Here is a 19,365-nt window from a genome sequence, read left to right on the forward strand (position 1 = left end):
TCTACAAGTCCTTTCAGCCCTTTTGGTCTACTAAATAAATGAATGAACCATCATGTTAGAAGCCACAATCATACAAACTTGAACAGAATATTCCTCACTAATGTACCTTTCAGTCGTTTTAGCCCAATTTGGCAACCCAACCAACAGCAGTTACTGCTCACTGCTTTGTGTGTGTGTTTTGTGCTAAGGTTAGCTGTTACTAGCCGCTCTCTTGTTCTTTGGTTTGGAATGTCTGTTCTACTGCCGCAGCTGCTAACAACAGTCTGTAGCTGTGCGGGGCTCGCTCTTCAGTGCTTTAAGCACTGAAGAGGAATTTATGTTTTTTTTGGTTTAAGGGAGAGGCATACAAGTTTAAATGTCTGCATTTTGTATCTATTTTATGGACATTTTAAGAAAACATGAAGACATGCTGGTTTAGAAGTCATGTTTTCTTTAAAAATCACCAAAAATGACAACATGTTTCACAGACAAAAACTGCAAAAACAGATATTACCTTTGGATTTTCAAATCTGCAACGGTCCTTGAACATGTCATGTGTTATTATATTTTATTTTATTTTATTTTATTTTTTTTGTGGGGGGGGGGTTTGTCTTTATTGGACAGGACTGAATTTAAGGCAGAGCGAGAGAGGATGTCATGCAGCAGATTGCTATTTGCAAATTCCATGACTTTTTCAAGTTTTTCATGACCGTACAAACCCTGTAATATTGACTGTAAGTAGCTAAAATAACTTTTAAATGCACAATTTAAATTATTATTCCTGTTTTGCAGATATTTTAAGCTCTGGGCCTAAACCACAGATATCTGGAGGAAGGGCAGTGATGCACAACGTACATGCCCTACCTGCTACCACTGTGAGCAAGGAACATGCAGTTGGCTCGTTATTTTGCAAATTTGTACAAATTATGTGTGAAGGACACAAGCCATTGCCCAAAGGCTGCCTGAGTCTGAGCGAGTCTCTGAGGACTCCTTCGCTGCACTGGGACCAGCTGTGGGCCTTCAGCTCACTGTGTTTTTCATACATATTTATCAATGACATTACATTCTGACCCATCTTGTGCATGTTATATAGCTGAAAATGTAATCTATCGCAGAATGATGTCTGTGGTTTGGCAGCGCCACTTGGAACAGCTATGAACAATGCTTGCTTTTTTGCCAGCGACTCAGTTTAAACCACTCTGTAGAAAATATGGATGGAGCAACTGTGACATCACCCGTAACCTTCTGAAAGGATGTTGTAAAGCTTGTCCTCTAAATCAATTGGCCTCCTGTATAGCAGCCACTCTCAGGACACGAGCTCATACACAAGCCAACTGTACTCTACAGGCTCAGTGTGAAATGACAAAGGCCGAGTGGTTGCTGGAAAAAAAAAAATCTAGTGAGCTAACAGTCTCAAATATTTTTCTTGGGAGCTGGCCAGCCAATCCACAGCTAAAAGGCTAATGAATGCGGGATTTACAGTACATGACAGGTGGTGAGAAAGAAGGCTGCAAATGGGATGCCCATGGTGCTCTGTGTGTGTTTGATGTAAGTGATAAAACATGATGAGGTGTTCTGATATACAACAGTGATGGATGAGGTACAGGGGAAGGAATACTCCTCTGCCAGGTCCGATATACAGAAAACCTCATGTGTGTTTGGACAGTCCCTCTCAGTTTATTCCACGGTAATGTATGCAATTACTTGCTAACATGAACATTATTTAACCAGCTACTGGCTGTGCTTGATATTTATTATAAAGACATGAAAATGGTATCAATCTTCACAGTGAGAAAGAATATAAACACATTTACAAAATGTCAGACTATTTATATGATGCACTTTTTCTTTGTTTAGTCACCGTTTAGACCAGTGGGTTCACATTTATCCTTATTTGACCCCTTTTCTATCATGAAGTAACCTGACCACCCCTGACAAAGTGACATATTTTATGAATATTTAATATTACATTTAATGCGTAACAATAACAGTACAGAACACCTCGTAAACTGTGCAAATAACCCGAACAGTGAACGCAATGACTGCAGTAAAACGAGCAATTTGGGTGCAGATTATTTTCTGTGAATGTTGCATCAAAGATGAGTTCTCCTGACATTTTTATAAACTTTTTTTAACAATTTGCTTTCTGTATTTTTTGTTTTCTTTTCAAGTATGTATATTTAACAGATTTCTTTTTTGACAAATTCCACATTGTAACAAATTTTATTGTAAACTACTGGCAACTTATGTTTCAGTTTCACTGCCATATTTACTTAAATATAATACCATTAAATCTATTACAGTATTCTAAAGTAGAATGTGAGGTTCACAGTGTAATACTGTAGCTCACTTGCATGTGGCTTTTGTCTCTCTGTTGGGTCTACATCTGGTAAAATTAAAAATACTGTATAATGCCGTAAAATCACACAGCAGCCTACTGTTATGTTATGTTGCTTTGATTCTAAAAAGTGTTGCATCTAACAATGCTTTACTGTATTCTATCTGTTACTGTTAGAATCCGGCTCTCTTTGTATTTGGCTGTATTTTACACAAGATGTTTCCTCCTTCCTGACACTTGACAGTAGTTCTGTTAGCTCTTTGGTTGTTTTAACTGTGTACTTTTAATGCAGGACTAGGCTGTTTAGCAGAGCGTGAAGGCTCTCTGAATATAGCCTGTGTTCAGGTCTTTATTTTTCCCTTATCCTGTAACATATCTTTTAGGTTTATATCTTGATTACACCATTAAAATCAAGAGGGCCTCGTGACCCCCTGTGAAGATTTTGTGACCCCTAAGAACCAGTCCTTTAGACAAGTGGTTCTCAACCTGAGGTCTGGGGACCCCCAGGTGTCCTTAAAAAGGGAGTTCTAGGAGGTCCACAGAAGAACGGGGTATAGTTTGTTTTAATTATTTAACGTACTATAGAAGTGAGCCCAAAGTGATTAAGAGTCATACCAGTGACTATAGACTGCTGCAGGGAGGATGTTTATTTGTGGGCCGTCACAGAACTTAGCGTCACACTGGCCCCCTAAAAAAGCTGGATCAATTCATTCCATTTAGAAAAACCTGTTGAAAAAGCACATTGATTTCAAGATGAACCAGGTGTGCTAAAATGCTGACTCATTTTCATATTAAGAACTCATTCCTGCAGCCTTCTATTGTAATCCTAGGATTCACTTTCTCTCCTCTTACCTCCACAACTGTAGATGATAAATATAGAATTCTTAATCATATCTAACAGCCAAAATGTTTTCAGATGGTTCCCCTGTGAAGTGAAATCTTATCAAATGATGGTCTGGGACTTCATGTGTATCAATTTAGAGTTCTTTATCATGAAAATTGTTGATGACTTATGGTTTAGAATGTCAATAAGTCTCATCACAAGAAAAAAAAAACTTGACATTGTGGTTTATTTTATTTTAACTGAAAGTGCAAATCAGAGTCTGTTTATTAAATGCAAGTGTGCTAACTGACATTTTGAGCATCCTTTGTTACACACATGCTTTCACCATTTGAACGTCTCCAGATGTATTTCAAGAATACAACATTATTCTCCGATGATGCCTGGCTACCTGTTCAGGTGCTCTGTAAACACACTTACCTACATCTGAAATGTATCATTATTGGCCTCAGATCTGTGGTTTCCAACAGCCTACTCACAATGGGGTTAATTAGTACCTTCAGTGTATCCAATTACTGCAGTCAGCAGGGAGATTAATAAAAGTCAGCAGTCGTTATTGACACCAGGTGTGAACAGTCGGTGCCAGCCAAAGATAGGCCAGGTATGGCTAGGCTATTTACAGCATCTGCAGACAGATTGAACTCACACCTGGAGTAAATTATCAATGCATGCCAGCAAATAAATTCAGAATGTAATGGGTTTTTGGAATATTTAGACCACAATCCTCATAACACAGATTATAATGTAAATATGACTAAGACTGCCATGTTTTTATTGCCATATTTAAAAATAGACAAGGAAAAAGTGAAATAGTCTCTGATGAACGATATATATTTGGATCAAGAGCCTCTGTATAATCCCCATAGTTGATGTTACCTCCCTTTATGGCTTTAATATTTCAGCCACAACCAGGACTCAGCCCTGTAAAATTTAATTCCATGTGTCATTACTAGGGCTGGACATCATTTAGGTTTTTCCTGATACCACTATCAAAACTATTTAAATGGTACCCATGTCTAAACGAAAGCCCAAACCCATACTTTTTTCATTTAAAGCACAAAACGCTGGTCAACGCCATGAGAGAATGGCTTTTTTTACGCAAAGGCAAATTTGAACTTGAAATTGAATATTTTATCAGTTTAAAGTACACTTAGATATATAGCAATATTAACAAATCCACATGAAACATTCACATGATCAATAAACTCTAATCTAATCTAGTGTTATTCAGCTGGTCCACCTTAACATTCCACCTTAAAAGGATCGTTTGGGATTTTTGAAGTGAGGCTGTATGAGATACTTCTGTAGAGTCAGTGTATTACATACAGTGGCTCGTAGTATTTTAGCCACATAACAAAAACCCTACCTGAAAAAAATACAATATCCGTCTAAGTGGACACTGTATAAAGAGTGTTTTCAACGTGAAGTTTCATTTCAGTCGGACTGTGTAACAGCTGCTAACAGCACTTTCTGATCCAAACAGCTGAAAAATGTAGTGCCAAAGGAAAAGGCTATGTGACAGTGAGGTGAAACAGTGAAAATACTTAAATATAGCATCCAATTGATTCTTTAGGTAGGCATTTATCAAAGTGGCTAAAATACGTTTTGATATCAACCCCTGTGGGTTGCGCGCTGAGTCTGTTTCTACAAACTGGGAGGGCACCAACTGCCAGCTTCTGTATGTAATACACTGACCATATATAAGTATCTCATACAGCCCCACTTCAAAAATCCCAAATGATCCCTTTAAGGGAACATGGTGAGTTACCAATGTAAAGATAACTGGGTTTGCTAACTTCAGGGCTAACGTCCTCCACTTTAATTAGCAGACAGCAAGCCAAACACTGTAGCTTTACTTGGGTCTAGAGGGATTACAGCATTTATTCAAAGTAAGATAAAGTTTTCAGTCAGTTCATCTCTCCTCAGTCGTTTTTATTGCAGAATATTGTATGTAGGGGACTTAAAAAGCAATTGATTAGACAGCTACCAAAAGTTTAACTTGTATTTGTATCAATAATAATTTCTACAATGAAAAAAATATTTATAAATATAGTTGGCGTCCATATATCTATAAGATATTGCCACATAAAAAAAAAAAATCTCTATTCTATTCTGTATTGATTTTACCCACCCCTAATGCATGGCTAATCCTACAAAGAAGTAGCAGAGAAACAAAACACCATCTCTGACCATACCTAAGTGTCTTTAAATATATGACTGACACACACACACACACACATGCGCGCACACCCGCACACACACACACTACTATGTTGTTTCAGTAATGTGTAGAAGCACTTTACAGGTAATGTATTAACATGAAAGTCAACCTTGGCTTATCAGGCCTCATTCACATCGACAGCACATGTGAAGACAGATGAATTATGGTACACTATTCCATTCTGAAACATGAGATGATTACTATTAAAAAAAGGGTCCATTAAAGGTCTTCCAGTAATGTCACCACTGATGGCAGGTCATAAAGGGTCATAAACCTCTGTGGCGTCCTAAGTTTAAGACCATCAATAATTTACTTCCGTCTCTTCGCTTCCCGCGCTCTCACCCCGCCTCTGACTGAAACTGGACTTTCCAGCTAACTGTTCCACTTATTACTACAAATACAGGACAAATACACCCAAAAGATTTATTCAGTAGAGTTTGGGCCAAGATTTGAGTTATTTACTGTTATTGTTTACACATTAAGGCCCATTATTGGTTGATTTACCTTTCTCCATTTTGAATTTTAATTGTTCAAGAGACAGGACGCCTGGGACACAGAGGGTCGACCTTGGCTACAGAGTTTTTCTGCATCAATAAACCAATCAAAAGCAATCAAAGTCTCAATCCACTTCACACTGTCTTATATGCATAATACAACCTGCAGGGTTAAGGTCTAATTTGGTATTAAACCGCATGGACCTTTGACATCCTGCTACTGAGTATCTGCCATGAATAAACCATTCAGCAGGGTATTCCTGTCCACCTGTGGTGCCCTGCCCACTGACAGAACAGCTTTCCTGCAAAAAAAAGCTCTGAAATACATTTGGCCTTCAGCTGCCCTCAGAGCTAGTAGATTCCTACAGTGTCAGTACAGCACGATGATCCAAATACTAAGTGCTCCTCATTGTTTTTTTGACATCAAATGCACCAACAGAGAAACAGAACTAAAACAGTGAGAAAAAAAGTCAGTATTTCATTATAACAAGCTATTGCTATCCCAGATGTCACACTGGTTAACCAGTGTGGCTAGGATAGACTGATGGCTGATTTACTCTGTCGTTGTCAACTATTAAATTAATTGCCAACTAATTATATATGTGTTCAGTTTCAGTCAATTTTTTCAGGGCAAAAGTAAAACTTCTTATTTTTCTGGTTTCTTTACTCCTCTATGAAAGTTAACTGAATGTTTTTGGGTTGTGGACAAAACAAGACATTTTAGGATGTCATCTTAGGCTTTAAGAAACACTGACTGACATTCTTCATCATTTTCTGACATTTTATAGACCAAACAACTAATGCACAGATGAAGCGACAATGGAAATAACTATTAGTTGCAGCGCTAGTACAATACACAATAGGCTTATACAATACGAAATAGGTCTAATCACAATAGGGGTTTTAAAAAAACATCAGTCTTGATCAACATATAGATTCAATAATCAGCGATCTAATTTGAAAACATTGATGTCTATCGTTATCATTTAAGATACACCTTTATTTTTAAATTCCCACGGCACTTCTGTGTCACCATGGAGCACACCTCCAGTGTTAGTGATTTAACACAATTCAGCCAAAAAGAGAACAAGTCAAACATAAACGGACAAAAAAAAAATGTATGAAAAAATGTTAATATAGGATGCTTAAATGTGGAAAAAAGTTCAATATTGCAGCTTTAGCTTACATCAGTGTCACTCTTGGGCTGTATGTCAGCTTTGATGACTGGATACTGCCTCATGTACAGTATATGTACAGTGTAGGACTGATGATGAAACGGTATAAGAGCGTTCTCACAGTAAAGGTTGACAGGACCATGCTAGGTTCAACCGTGAAAAAAATGATTATTGCCCTGATTGATGGGTTAGTGAGTGCACTGCAACACGCTGTGCTGTGGCCTTCCCATCCTCTTCCAAACCAGCTATTTTCCATATTTATTAGGCCTATATTTCTAATCTTTCTCCATTTCACAGACACACTTCTGACGTGAACAGACCAAACTACCATCCCTCCAGGGATCCAGCAGAACAGGAAGTCCGCTTTAATCAGCAGAGTGGAATTTGAGATTGAGCTCAGAATTTGAGAGGACAATGACCCATGACAGTGCTGGCATCCTCATCAGCACGCACTTCTCATTCACACAGTCATTAAAGAAAGTTTTCACTCACTCCTGATAACTTAGAAGCCTTTAAGGGTGAAAGAATCTTTCATGAATGAACAGAAGCAAATTCCACCTCTGCACTAATGATCTCCATATGTCTGGCCTTATGATTAGGTATCACAGCAGAGTAAAACCAACCATATCACAGACGGAGCTTTGACTCTGGACTCTGTCAGACAAGCCCATGCATGCATGCAGTGCAGTGGTCGACCAAGTACTTAGATCCTGTACTTAAGTAAAAGTACTAATACTACATGGTGAAAATACTCAAAATTACCTCAGAATTGTACTTAAGCACAGTAGCCTGTTTGAGTACGCTAAATATACTCAGTTACATCGAATCACTAATGCAGTGCAGCCAGGGAAGCAGACAAAAGGCAAACAAATGTCCTGGAATTGCAAACCTCCCAGTAATGAATTACGTCTGCTTTTTGTGCAGATTAGAACCTTTTCACCAGCAATATAAAGGTTTCCCACCGGGAGAGTACGGGGTTATTCAGCTCCCGGTGGCTCTACTTCAAAGAGGGGACGGAAGCATTCTCTCTCTCTCTCTCTCTCTCACACACACACACACACACACACACACACAACACAGTGGACTTAAATAAGCTGTAATGAATGCAGCCTCTAATTACGAGTCGCCCGTGGCTTTCAGGTAGTTACAGTTAGAAAAGCTAGTTTGTGGAGCCGTAGGAGCGGAGAAAGGCCGTGTCGGGCTACTTACTCTTGAGCGCAGTGATTAGCATATTCCCATCCTTGATGAGCTCTTTGATGAATTTATTTGTCCGCTCCAGCTCGATTTCATGGCATTTGAGACGCTCTCTGAAGTCGGGACTGTCCAGGAAAGAGTCGCTGAACTCCAAAGTGGGGAGTCCCATTGTAGCTCAACCACAAAAGCTGCCTTTTCACACTTAACTCGGCTTAGAAAAGTTTTGCATCACGTAGCTCCGAAGTGATACAGCCGTCTCCAAGTTTCCAAGAAAAGTTTTCCTGCTCCGCTCAGTTCCTCACTTCCGCTTTGATTTTCGGCTACCTATCATGAAAATAGTGGTCGCGTGACTCCTGCTGGTTAGTTTAGGACAGTTTACAACAGTTTGTGGTCCATCTCTCACTTAAAGGTCTAGATTTCAAAAGTTTGATTTATTCAAAGTGAAAATACTGTATAAAAGGTGAGATTTTACATGTAAGCTGAATAATAAAATAAAGCATACACATACAGGCAAACTAGTCATATTTCCACAGTGTTTCCCCGGAGTTACAATGCTCTTTTTATGCGTCCTGCCCATTCCAGATAAATTATGAATTGCAATGACAAAAATATTGTGGTTAGTATTGATTACAGAGTACTTTACAAATGCTATAGTTAAAATTCTATTGACTGAAGATGGCAAAACAGTTAAATGTATGTTAATAGTGATAGGATGTAACTAAGTACTTTTATTCAAGTATAAGTGTGAAAAGAATGACAAATTATGAGATCTGTGACTCTTTTTATTTGTATTAAGCTTATTCTTATTTTTTAAATAAATAAATTAATAGCCTACATATTTAGATCCGTGCCTTTTTATTAAACATTCAGGGCTCAGAGGTCTCAGATGCTCAGGCCTAAAGACACCACTGTTGTTTGCTATAGGGGACACACCAATGTTGTTGTTTGAGCACACACTTCATTTCCTGGTAAACTTAATTCTAGTGAATTTTTATGCACAAATTTGTGCCTTTTGGCATTGATTAATGGTGTAAATGTCTTTAATTTTATCAGAATAAAAGTTCTCTGCTACTTGCATGTTATTACTGGGGGATACAAATGCAAATGTTCTAAATTCTGAGCGCGGCATGTCCCCTGAACCTCCTACCACAACTACGCTGATGATAAGTATTCCTGAATTAAAGCAGGGCTGGCTCCAGAGTTTTTGGGCTTCCTAAGCAGAATTTGACTCCCATGTACCCCAGCAACATATCCTCATACAATTTAATGAAGCTTTGTAAAAATATTTAAGACCTGCCAAATAGGTTATGATTTGCAGAATTTTGAGACAAATTAATTTCTGCTTCATTTCCAAACACAGCAATGCAAACATCTGAATTATATAATAGGCTTTTCCCACAAATTCACATTATTTCACTGGTAATCATTGCTCAGTGCTTCAATTAAACACTTACATTTTTGCTATATTACACTTTATTTCATTTTTATCTTATTATAACACCCTCTGAGCCATGACTCAGCCACATTTTTTGTTAAATGATGTCAGTGGGCTGACTTTTTAAAGTAATGAACTGTATGCTGTGTAGAAATTATGGGTGACAATGCATCATACTGGAATTAGTGCAGGTTTGAGGAGAGGGATCTGAATTAATACCTTGGTAAATGGAAGTAATTAAACTAGAGCCTAATTGGAGTCAGAGGAATTTGTCACATTCTCTTCATGCAACCGGGACAGATAGTGATAATGATGTCACGCACCAAATGAGTATTTTGGTAGGCGTGAAGCGGAGGCTCTGTCACCAGTGGCACTAAGTCTTTTGGATGACTCCTTCTACTGATGGTCCTTTAGAGCATCAGGGGGCTGAGAAGAGGCATTATCTTTGAGCAAAGCGTAAAAACAATCTCCATGAAGAAGCGAATGTTGCAGCATTGGCTAGAACCAACACACACTCACAAAAATGCATTAATAATTCAATACTTCGCTATCAAGAGCAGACCATAAGCCCTGCGAGTGGGGATAGGCTTTTGCTCAGTGTCATTTGGAAGGTAGCCTTGTGCCCGTCCTCTTCAATAACTAACTAGCAACCTTTCCTAATAAGATACCTGCTTTGACTGTAGGTAGCAGGGAGATAAATCATCAGAGACAGATAACCTTCCTGGGCAGTATCACGTGGCTGCAGCCAAGTTGTTAGTGTGTGTTAGCATCATGCTCCATTAGTAGGCCTGCGGTCAAACTGCATTTTTAAAAAAAGATTATAAAGTGCATCTGTTTTTGTACAATACTCACTGTATTGAAATCATGCCACAATGTTTCATCTGACTAGGTTCAAATAAATATAAGCAGTATACCAGGAATGTTTTATCAAAGCTTGACAAGCAGGTCCTGCTGCACCCAGGGGACCACAATCAATATGAATCTGCCAAAATAAGGGGTCTTAACCTGTATATGACAGATCATATTCCCTATTCATTACAAGGGACATAACATTTCTTGGATGTCTAGATCTATTATTACTGTCCTCTGATTATACTGAACTGAACAAAAAATAATTTGACAAGATGTCTAGAAAACCAACTACAGTGTTACAGATCATCTAAGTGGACTGCAGTAGAGCTACGCCCCCTTTTTTAACAAGCATGGCTGACCATGAGGCAAGGAGAAAGCAATAATAATCAATCAATCAATAATATCATCTTATAAAAGTATGTCATTTGTGTTTAAACTGCTTTTAAGGGGAACATGAGATGCTATATTACTAATATATGTCAACAAAATCATATGTAAGATCTCTAGCTGAATGGATGGTAGATCTGAATGCCAAGGAAATACTGTTCTAATTTGACTTTCTAACAATACATACACAACATACGATCAGCCCTCATGAAATTTTGGAAAAGGGACCGTCAATGACTACTTATATTGGCAAATTTTGGATACTCACTAGATAACGATAAATAGGACAGTCAGCTAGCTACCTGTAACTGTCACACATATGTTACATGTGACCATCTACAATGACACAAGGACACCTTTGTGGTCAAAAGAAACAAAAGAAAAACAAGGATAGGAGGAAAATACGCTACCAGGGGGTATTAGGGGGCTGGATAGGCCCGTGAGCTTGCAGGTAGTTGTGCAAGGTTGTTGAGTTGAAGACCTCAGGACAAAGCTGAAAGCTCTCCCTGCTGAAAAAACAGCTTGACAATATTAAACTGGACCAGCAAGAACTGGGTCAGGACCTTTTAAGACCATCTTTGACCAGTTAAAACCAACTAAAACCAACTCAAATCAGCTACCAGCACAAGTTTTGTTTTTTTTTTCAGCAGGGAAGCCAGTAAGTGAACCTTGATTAGAAATAAAGCTGAAAACAAAAAGGCTCATAAACTCAATGATAAAGTGCCTCAGGGATGATGTTTTTCTGTAGGCCGACACGGAAGTTAGCTTCACCCTGCTTCCCTCGTCAAAAAGCATGGTGGGATTTTTCCATTGGATTTTGGATTACTGTAGAAAAAAAGCTCTGTGGTAAACAAACATTTATAATACTGACACGTTTTGTTCTGCAAGATAATCTTCACCAATTAACACCACTTTTAGGATAGGATTTGTGAAGCCTAAATGCAATCAGCAGAAGTAAAAATGTTGGACTATAACAAACTACACCACAGTCACAGGATTTAATGTCACCACCACAACAAAGTTGTAAAGTCGTGTTGATGATCGGTCTCATTTAGCCACTTGTTAGCAACTGCCTTTTTTAATTAGCTTTAAAGTTTACCACAGACCTTATTTCAGGCTTTTAAACAAAAACCCATTAAAAAATCCTAGACATCGAGATGAGATAACTGGAGGTACTGAAATGCTAACTCATTTCAGGGTTTAAGGACTCATTACTGTGGTACTACATGGTAGAGTGAGAGATGTATTGTCCCTGTAATCCTGACTGTGGCTATGTTGTGTTTTTATTCTGGGTCTAAAAACAAGAAACTCACTTACAGATCGATATGTTTCACATGTGTGAATTAAGGTCACACCAGCTCTTAGGTCTGCCTGAATTCACTATGGTTACTGTGCATACTGTTATGAAATAACCCGTCATCTTATGCTACCGCCTCCTGTTTTCACCTCTGATATTAAAACTATAGGTTTGGCACAGTGTTACCTTCTCTGACTCTGCGACACACATACCACAAATGCTTCGGTTATGAGCTACAGTCAACCAGCTGTGAGGACATGGAACTGGAGCAAAGCCTGGCCTCTGGCTGCACCCGAGGAATCAGCAACAATGTCTGCATCTGTTCCCAGACACATATGCATTTACAGTGATGAAATCTTTAGTCTGCTAATGAAACCCTGCAGTGAGAAAACCCAGAGTGATTCAGTGGGAGGTGAAACATTAATTGTGGTCAGTGCTAAAATCATATTAAACTTGCATGTGACAAAGCTGGCCAGGGAGCCCAGTTTGCCTGGGGATATGTGATTACTGCAGCTGTAATAATGCCCTTGCATGCACTATCTGTTTGGTGGGATGTGACCGTGGGAAAAGCAGTGGTTCAGTGGTCAGGTAATTCCCCAAAAATAAAGCTGAATGTGCTGTGCATTCTAGCTGGATGCTGCTTTTGGAAGAATTATGCTGAAAAGTAGACTAAAATATTGCCCTAACAACACACCAGTTGAGACTTGTGGACGAGCAGTTAGCTGTATGAAGCATGGCTAATTGCAATCTAAAATAGCTGCCTGTAGAGTCTTTGAGGGAAATTTGGTTTAATTAAGATGAAACTCAACAGAGAGCTGTGTCCCTGCACTCCTCTTTCATAGAAGCATTCACACATTTATATTAGTCATGCAAACATGAGTCCACTGAGACGCAATGCACATGTCTTTCTCTGTGACTGCACCTATGTAGACCAATCACAATCTGTAAAGAGACTGCCGAGGAGAAGCATGCACACACAAACACACAAACCACTTCTGCACACACTAAGTGAGTGAGACATCTTTCACATATCGTACATGTGGGGGAGGAAATTAGAAATGAGACACACATCTTCCCACATCCTCAGTCTCGCCCTCACTGCATTAAACAGTGCCACTTCGGCCTTGCCTGATGGAGAATCAGCAGCTCAAATGGAAAAAAAGGCTTGGATTTCACATCAGATATCAATAATCCATGCAGAATAAGCATTGATTAGCTCTGCAGTGAGTTATGCGCAAGTCAGGCGGCTTCTGATTAGATTTCCTCGGGTATCACTGCATCACACAGTGGGGCAGTCAGTGCATGCAAGGAGATGTCTGGTCTCCTGGTGGTGGTGGTGGTGGGGGGGGGGTTGTTGGTTCCTAACATGCCCCCGTCAATTCCAGCTCTCGTGCCATCATTCTGCAGCAGAAGCCCTCAGGGGTGCAGTTTGTTACATCGACACAGTGAGCAGAGAAATGTGATACATTAGTGGAAACCCTGTTGTGCCAAGTTAATTGCTGTGTGCACTCGGCAGCACTGACCTGGGTTATTGGGTGAAAGATGATGACTGCAAGATGGACTACAGGAGAAAGAAATATGTTACTACTCAATGCACAGCTCTCAATTTTCCATCTGGACGTGCAGTGATGATAGAGTTTAAGATGTCACACTTGACATGTGTATTACTGGCCGCGATGCCACCAAGAGCTCGACACCAGAGGAAGACATTTCATATGACATTCAGTATCATAGCTGTAAAGTGTAGGGCAGCATCAGATATAAGTGGATTAAAAAGGAAAACTGTAAAGTTTAGTGGCATCTGGTGGGGAGGATTGCAGATTTCAACCAACTGAAACTGCAGTTAGAATTTGTTCAGTGTTCATTGTTAAGAGGGTTTTTTTTTGCCGAATTATCCGCAGAGGTCTTCTCATCTCCAAAACAGGCAGACCCTGTGATTTAAACCAGTAAAAAACACTGAATAAAGCAGTTTCATGTTGCAAATCAGTGTTTCTCCAATGCTATATGGCACGTCTGTGACAGGCCATTAGCCCAGCACCTGGTGACCTGTGCTCCCCTTTTTTCTCTGATAGCTTGAGGTCCAGATATTCAGGTTTTTACCGGGAGCCGAATTATCAACGTAAGTCTCTTCCTCTTCAAAACAAAAGGTATAGGTAATTAAAACGCTAAAAACACTGAATAAAAAAGTTTCATGTTAAAACTCAGTGTTTATCTGATGCTGTTTGGCATGAGGAGGTGGGCCACCAACCCTTGCTAACGCGGGCTCATCCTTTTTTCTCTGATAACTTAAAATACAAGGATTCAATAGGTTTTAACAGAGAGCCAAGTCATTAGTAGAGGTCTTTTCCTCTCCAAAACAAACAGACCTGATGATTTAAACCATTAAAGTCTGAGAATAAAGCAGCTTCATGTTAAAAAAATGCAGTGTTTATCTGCTGCTCTTGTTGTGGAGGATCTGCTAACTACAGTGGCTGCATGCAGTGAAAACATAAATGACCCTGTCAAGCGCCAGTGTTTGGTTTGTCTGTTCTGGGCTACAGTAGAAAAAAACTGTTTTTATTTCCAACTTGTCAAATACCGTTACTTGGTCAGTGATTTCAGCATCAGAGACTAATGCAAAAATTCACCATCCACATTGGTATAATTTGCCACCAGGCAGCAGTGATTTCTAACGCTGCCAGACAGTATGACATGCTGGGTGATCTGCCAGATGACGCCTATCATAGCAGTATGATATGTGGCCAGACAGCATCAGTTTAAAACACTGAGTGTCGGTAACACTGTAATATAAGGAGCTGGAAAGTCGCTATAGGGTAGGTGGATGGGTCCAACAAACCCCAGACTTTCAACCGGGAGCCTGCTATTTGTTATTGAGCCAAACCATAATGTTTTTTAAAAAAATATAAGTTTGTTTTTTGTTTTTTTTTACCGATGATGTATGTTTACTTTGAAAAAAGACTGTATGCATCCAAGAAAAATAAACTATACATTTCCTGTGAAAACGGAAGAATATTTTCAAAAGACACAATGTGTGAATAGAAATGCCGTCTTGGGTCATCAGTAACAGACACAGGAGGATACCTAACGCATATTATGTACATGTAAACGGCACTGACCAGGCGGTGACATTTGATGAGCTGGGATGAGAATGTGCTGGTAGGACCATCATGGTGCACCATGGCAATCTCCATACATGAAGACCTACTCCTGAAAACACAAAACACAACAGTTCTTATTTTCATGTAATTATACACTAAAGAAAACATTTATTAACTTATATTAAATTTCTGCCAACATATCCCTCTAAATCCTACACACTGAACCTTTTAGGCAATATTGTTGTGTTAATTATGCATTTGTGACAAATGGATGCATCATAAAAAAGATAAGATTAGATAACTAGACTCCTTGTGATGGCAATTAGCTATAAATAATATGAGCTGTTTCCCCCAATTAACAATTGACACTTCCGTGCATACTCTTCATTTAAATCAGGTATTAAGGTAATTGCACAATTTCCGGGTGGCACTCAGCTTAGTTCCAGAGGAGAGCTTTTGAGAACAAGACCTGTCACTGTTTTCGCAGCTCATGATTAATGACCCTAATTTAGAGGTTTTTTTTAATCCAATCATGCTCTGACATTTCCTATCAGATGAGCCCTTCCTCATTCTTTCCGTTGTTTACCTCCTGACACTGCAATCCGCCAAAGTGGCAAGTATCGGGCTCTCATTTATGACTCCCATGTCCAGATGACGTTTGAGCAGTTATGCGTGATTACCTCCCCTTTACACAAAGAGACATCTCTAAAGCATGTGAATGTCCACAGGGATTCCGTTTATTGCTTTTTGCCGCCCAGTGAAAATTGGGATGGTAAGCTTTTTTAGCTTGAAATGCCACGGCTGCATATGAGTTGAGTCTGATGTCAGGTAAAGGACACATCCTTTGGAAAACGCTCGAGGTACAGTGGAGAGTAAATGCAATCCTGCTCACATGAAAGTCTTGTCTGTGTCCCTGCATCTGCAGCTTTAGACTTACAAACCATCTCAGCGCACATAAGAAGGGTTGTCCTCAGGAGCAAAGCATGTTTTATTTTTCGTTTGACCTTCATAAGGTGATACCTGTCCGGGCGGACCCCAGGCACACAAATTTAGCTCTGGATGATAAATTACAAGAGATGCTCTAACAGCTTTGTTAGCCAACAGTTTGTGTGTTTTACTGGGACTTTGGCTTTAATTTGGAGCAGTGGAATTTTAAAAAGGGGCCTCTCAACCGCAGCGTGCCCCTGTTGACCCAAATTAACTACTGTTTGGCACCTCCATCTTTTGGCCCCACACTGTGAGGATGTTTTGGTACATCACCAGTCAGTGAGCAGAATGCAATAATGTGACAGAGTGAGACAGAGGATGGTGCTTAAGAGATTTAAGACGAACTACACCAGAGAGAAGCCTTTGTTCTTCATTTAAAACCAGATGTAGGATGCAGGTGTTTGCACTTTAAGTGCCGGCAGCTGCTTTTGATTTCCTCTGAATCTCAGTAAAGACTCTGATTCCATTTCATCTCAAAGAAGAATATTTTACATCTAAAACATCATTGAAATATGGATGATTCACTCCTCTTCATAACGCACATTAGAACAGGCTCAATCCACTCTGTCCTTTGACCATGAAAAAGAAAACTCTTTGGAAGAAAGAGGGAAGCCAAACTGATCGTGACTTATTTTTTTGAAAAACTTGTATTAAATAGGATATGCCAACCAAAAGAGTTTTTTTTTTTTCATTTTTCATTTCCACCTCTCTCTTTGGAGCAGTTGTTATAGCTTCAACCCAACAAACACACTGGTGCATTTCTTTTAAAAATGATGATTTCAAAGAACTGTCGTATGCATGATAACTGGGGTAATTTATTGGACAATCCATTTTAACCATCTGGGAGTTAATAGTAAAGGATCCAGTCGATAGCCCAGTCCCAACACAAAACAACAGATTGCATGTAAAACTGGATCATTCTCCCTGGCAGCTAATTCCATCTGGACACCGTGCTTTTGACCAGACATCCTTTTTGATTGCCATTTCAGTTGGAAATGGCATCATGGCTTTCCTTTTCTTCTCATCAAAAACTGGGCTTTTTTTTCCAGCAGCTTTTGTGAAATGATTTGATACTGAGGGAAGTTTAATAAGGTTTAGGGATAAACACTTTTTTCACCCCAAAATATGAATAAAATGAGTACCATAGACTGAACATGACTCATATACAGTAAACTGTGCTCTTCTTTGTTTGAGTGAGATTAAGATTTTATGGCTTTTACATGTTTTGCTTACAATTGATTAGTAACTTAAGCATTCTTGTCACGTCAACTGGCCTACCCAATGTCTTTTGATAGGAGACACCGGGGTTGGTTTGCACACAGCTATTTTCTGCTCCTTTGAAGGTCACAGAAGCAAAATGTATCATGAAAATATTTTCTTTTTTCACCTGCAACTCAAGTGAAAACATCTGAATGTTACTTTTTTTTTTTAAATTTAGGGTAACATCTCAATTAATAGTATCAAAGTGAAAAAGTGGTCAGTGGACTGAACATACTATAAAACAATGCTAAATAGAGATATTGGAAATGTGTTACTTCTACTTAACATATAAAGGAATAAGCTACATTTGCAGAGTAATATTTGAAAGTTTGTGATGGGTGAGTGTAGCTGGCTAACTTAATTACATTGAAAATTTTGGTCAAATGTGAGCGGGGCTTGTTGACACAGATTCTGGGTTTAATTGTGAAGTTAATAGTTGTAACTAAGTTATTTTTAAAAAGTAAAACTAGTTTTGAAAAAATAAGAGCTATGTTCATATTGTCATTTTTATATGATATATATATATATATGATATAATATATTGTGAATAGTCAATGGCAAAAGTACATTCCATCTAATAAATTGCTTTAAAAATGTTTTTTTTTTTTTTTTTTTAAAGAGCAGGTATTTTATTAAATGTTTATGTTTACTGGTCCAGTTTGAATTAAATGTCCAAATTGTTTGTATTATTTGCTTCATTTTATTTGTTAGTATAGAATTTTAACAGTGACTGTATATAAAGATGGACGACCCATACTGCAATATCGTCCATCATTGTTTCAGTCTATGGTTCCAAAAAATCTTGTGTTCGGGCTCATTGACACAAGTGCACAACAAGGCTTAAATCACAAATCACCAATTTTTAGAAAACATTTGTGTACACTTGAAATATTTGTTTTATACCTGAGAGAGTAACCTGTTCATTTGCTGAGAGTAATATAACAGAAAGTGAAAAGTGTGCCACCGAACCCCAGTCTCCTCCTGTTTTTGTCAGCATGGTTTATATTTTCATTTTTGTAGGCTATGCATTTATATTAAAAGCATTACCATTGGCTAAAAGTAATCACAAATTCTATTTTTAGCAGAGACAAAAATATCCAACACCACCAACACGGTTATAAATCGTGGGTAAATAAATACTGCAGCCTCAAATGATGTTGTTTGTAAAGCCTGGATCCTGTTCAGCTCTTTGCTGAATAAGTCTTCCGTTGACTGGTTTATTAGTATTCCTGGAGCAGACCTCAGAAAGCTGTTGAGACGCTCTTGATCAGATAAATCAGTATTAAGGGTTTTCATCAGAAAGAGAATTACACAGGTCCTCCCATGCTTCAGACTCTTCCTCAGGGACGCTGAATTATAATTTTACATTCTTCAAAAAGTTTTCCAATCATCTTCCCTTCTCATGGTTAAATTTAAAGCCCATTAGTTTTATGTCACCTGAAGTTTCTCGATCCAATATATTCTTTCGGCTGACAGCAAGAAGGGGGCTAAAGAGATTAACTCCCACAGAGCATGCTAAAGGTGAAATCAAGCAAACAATTCCCACAAATTCAAAATTGCACAACTGGGATACTGCGAATTCCCAGAGGCAAAAAGAAGGGCTATTATGTTTCTCAGGAACTAAGCACATAGAGTAAGTGAGCAGTCACATGTGGTAACACTCGGTGGCTGCTGAAACTTATTTCATATGATAAACATCTACTGTAATTTCATATAAAAAGACATTATTCAATATTTTTGTATACATTTGAGGGGTATATTGTAGTTAAATGTCACATTCAGTAAGTGACACAAAGGTAATCTTTGG

The 19,365-nt window shown here is 38.7% G+C and overlaps 1 protein-coding gene across 4 annotated transcripts in view; it reads right to left on the reverse strand.

Annotated features, from left to right (window-relative positions):
- Positions 1-8,491, reverse strand: part of LOC121942898 (rho GTPase-activating protein 42) — an 87,596-nt gene extending 79,105 nt beyond the window's left edge. For all 4 annotated transcript variants that reach the window (XM_042486197.1, XM_042486196.1, XM_042486195.1 and 1 more), the window contains exon 1: positions 8,258-8,491. In XM_042486197.1, coding sequence (XP_042342131.1) covers positions 8,258-8,411 — 154 coding nt within the window. In that variant the 5' untranslated portion in view covers positions 8,412-8,491. The remainder of the gene's footprint in view (positions 1-8,257) is intronic.
- Positions 8,492-19,365: the final 10,874 nt, after the last annotated feature.

Source organism: Plectropomus leopardus, chromosome 5 (genome assembly GCF_008729295.1).
Source record: "Plectropomus leopardus isolate mb chromosome 5, YSFRI_Pleo_2.0, whole genome shotgun sequence".
Lineage (NCBI taxonomy): Eukaryota > Metazoa > Chordata > Actinopteri > Perciformes > Serranidae > Plectropomus > Plectropomus leopardus.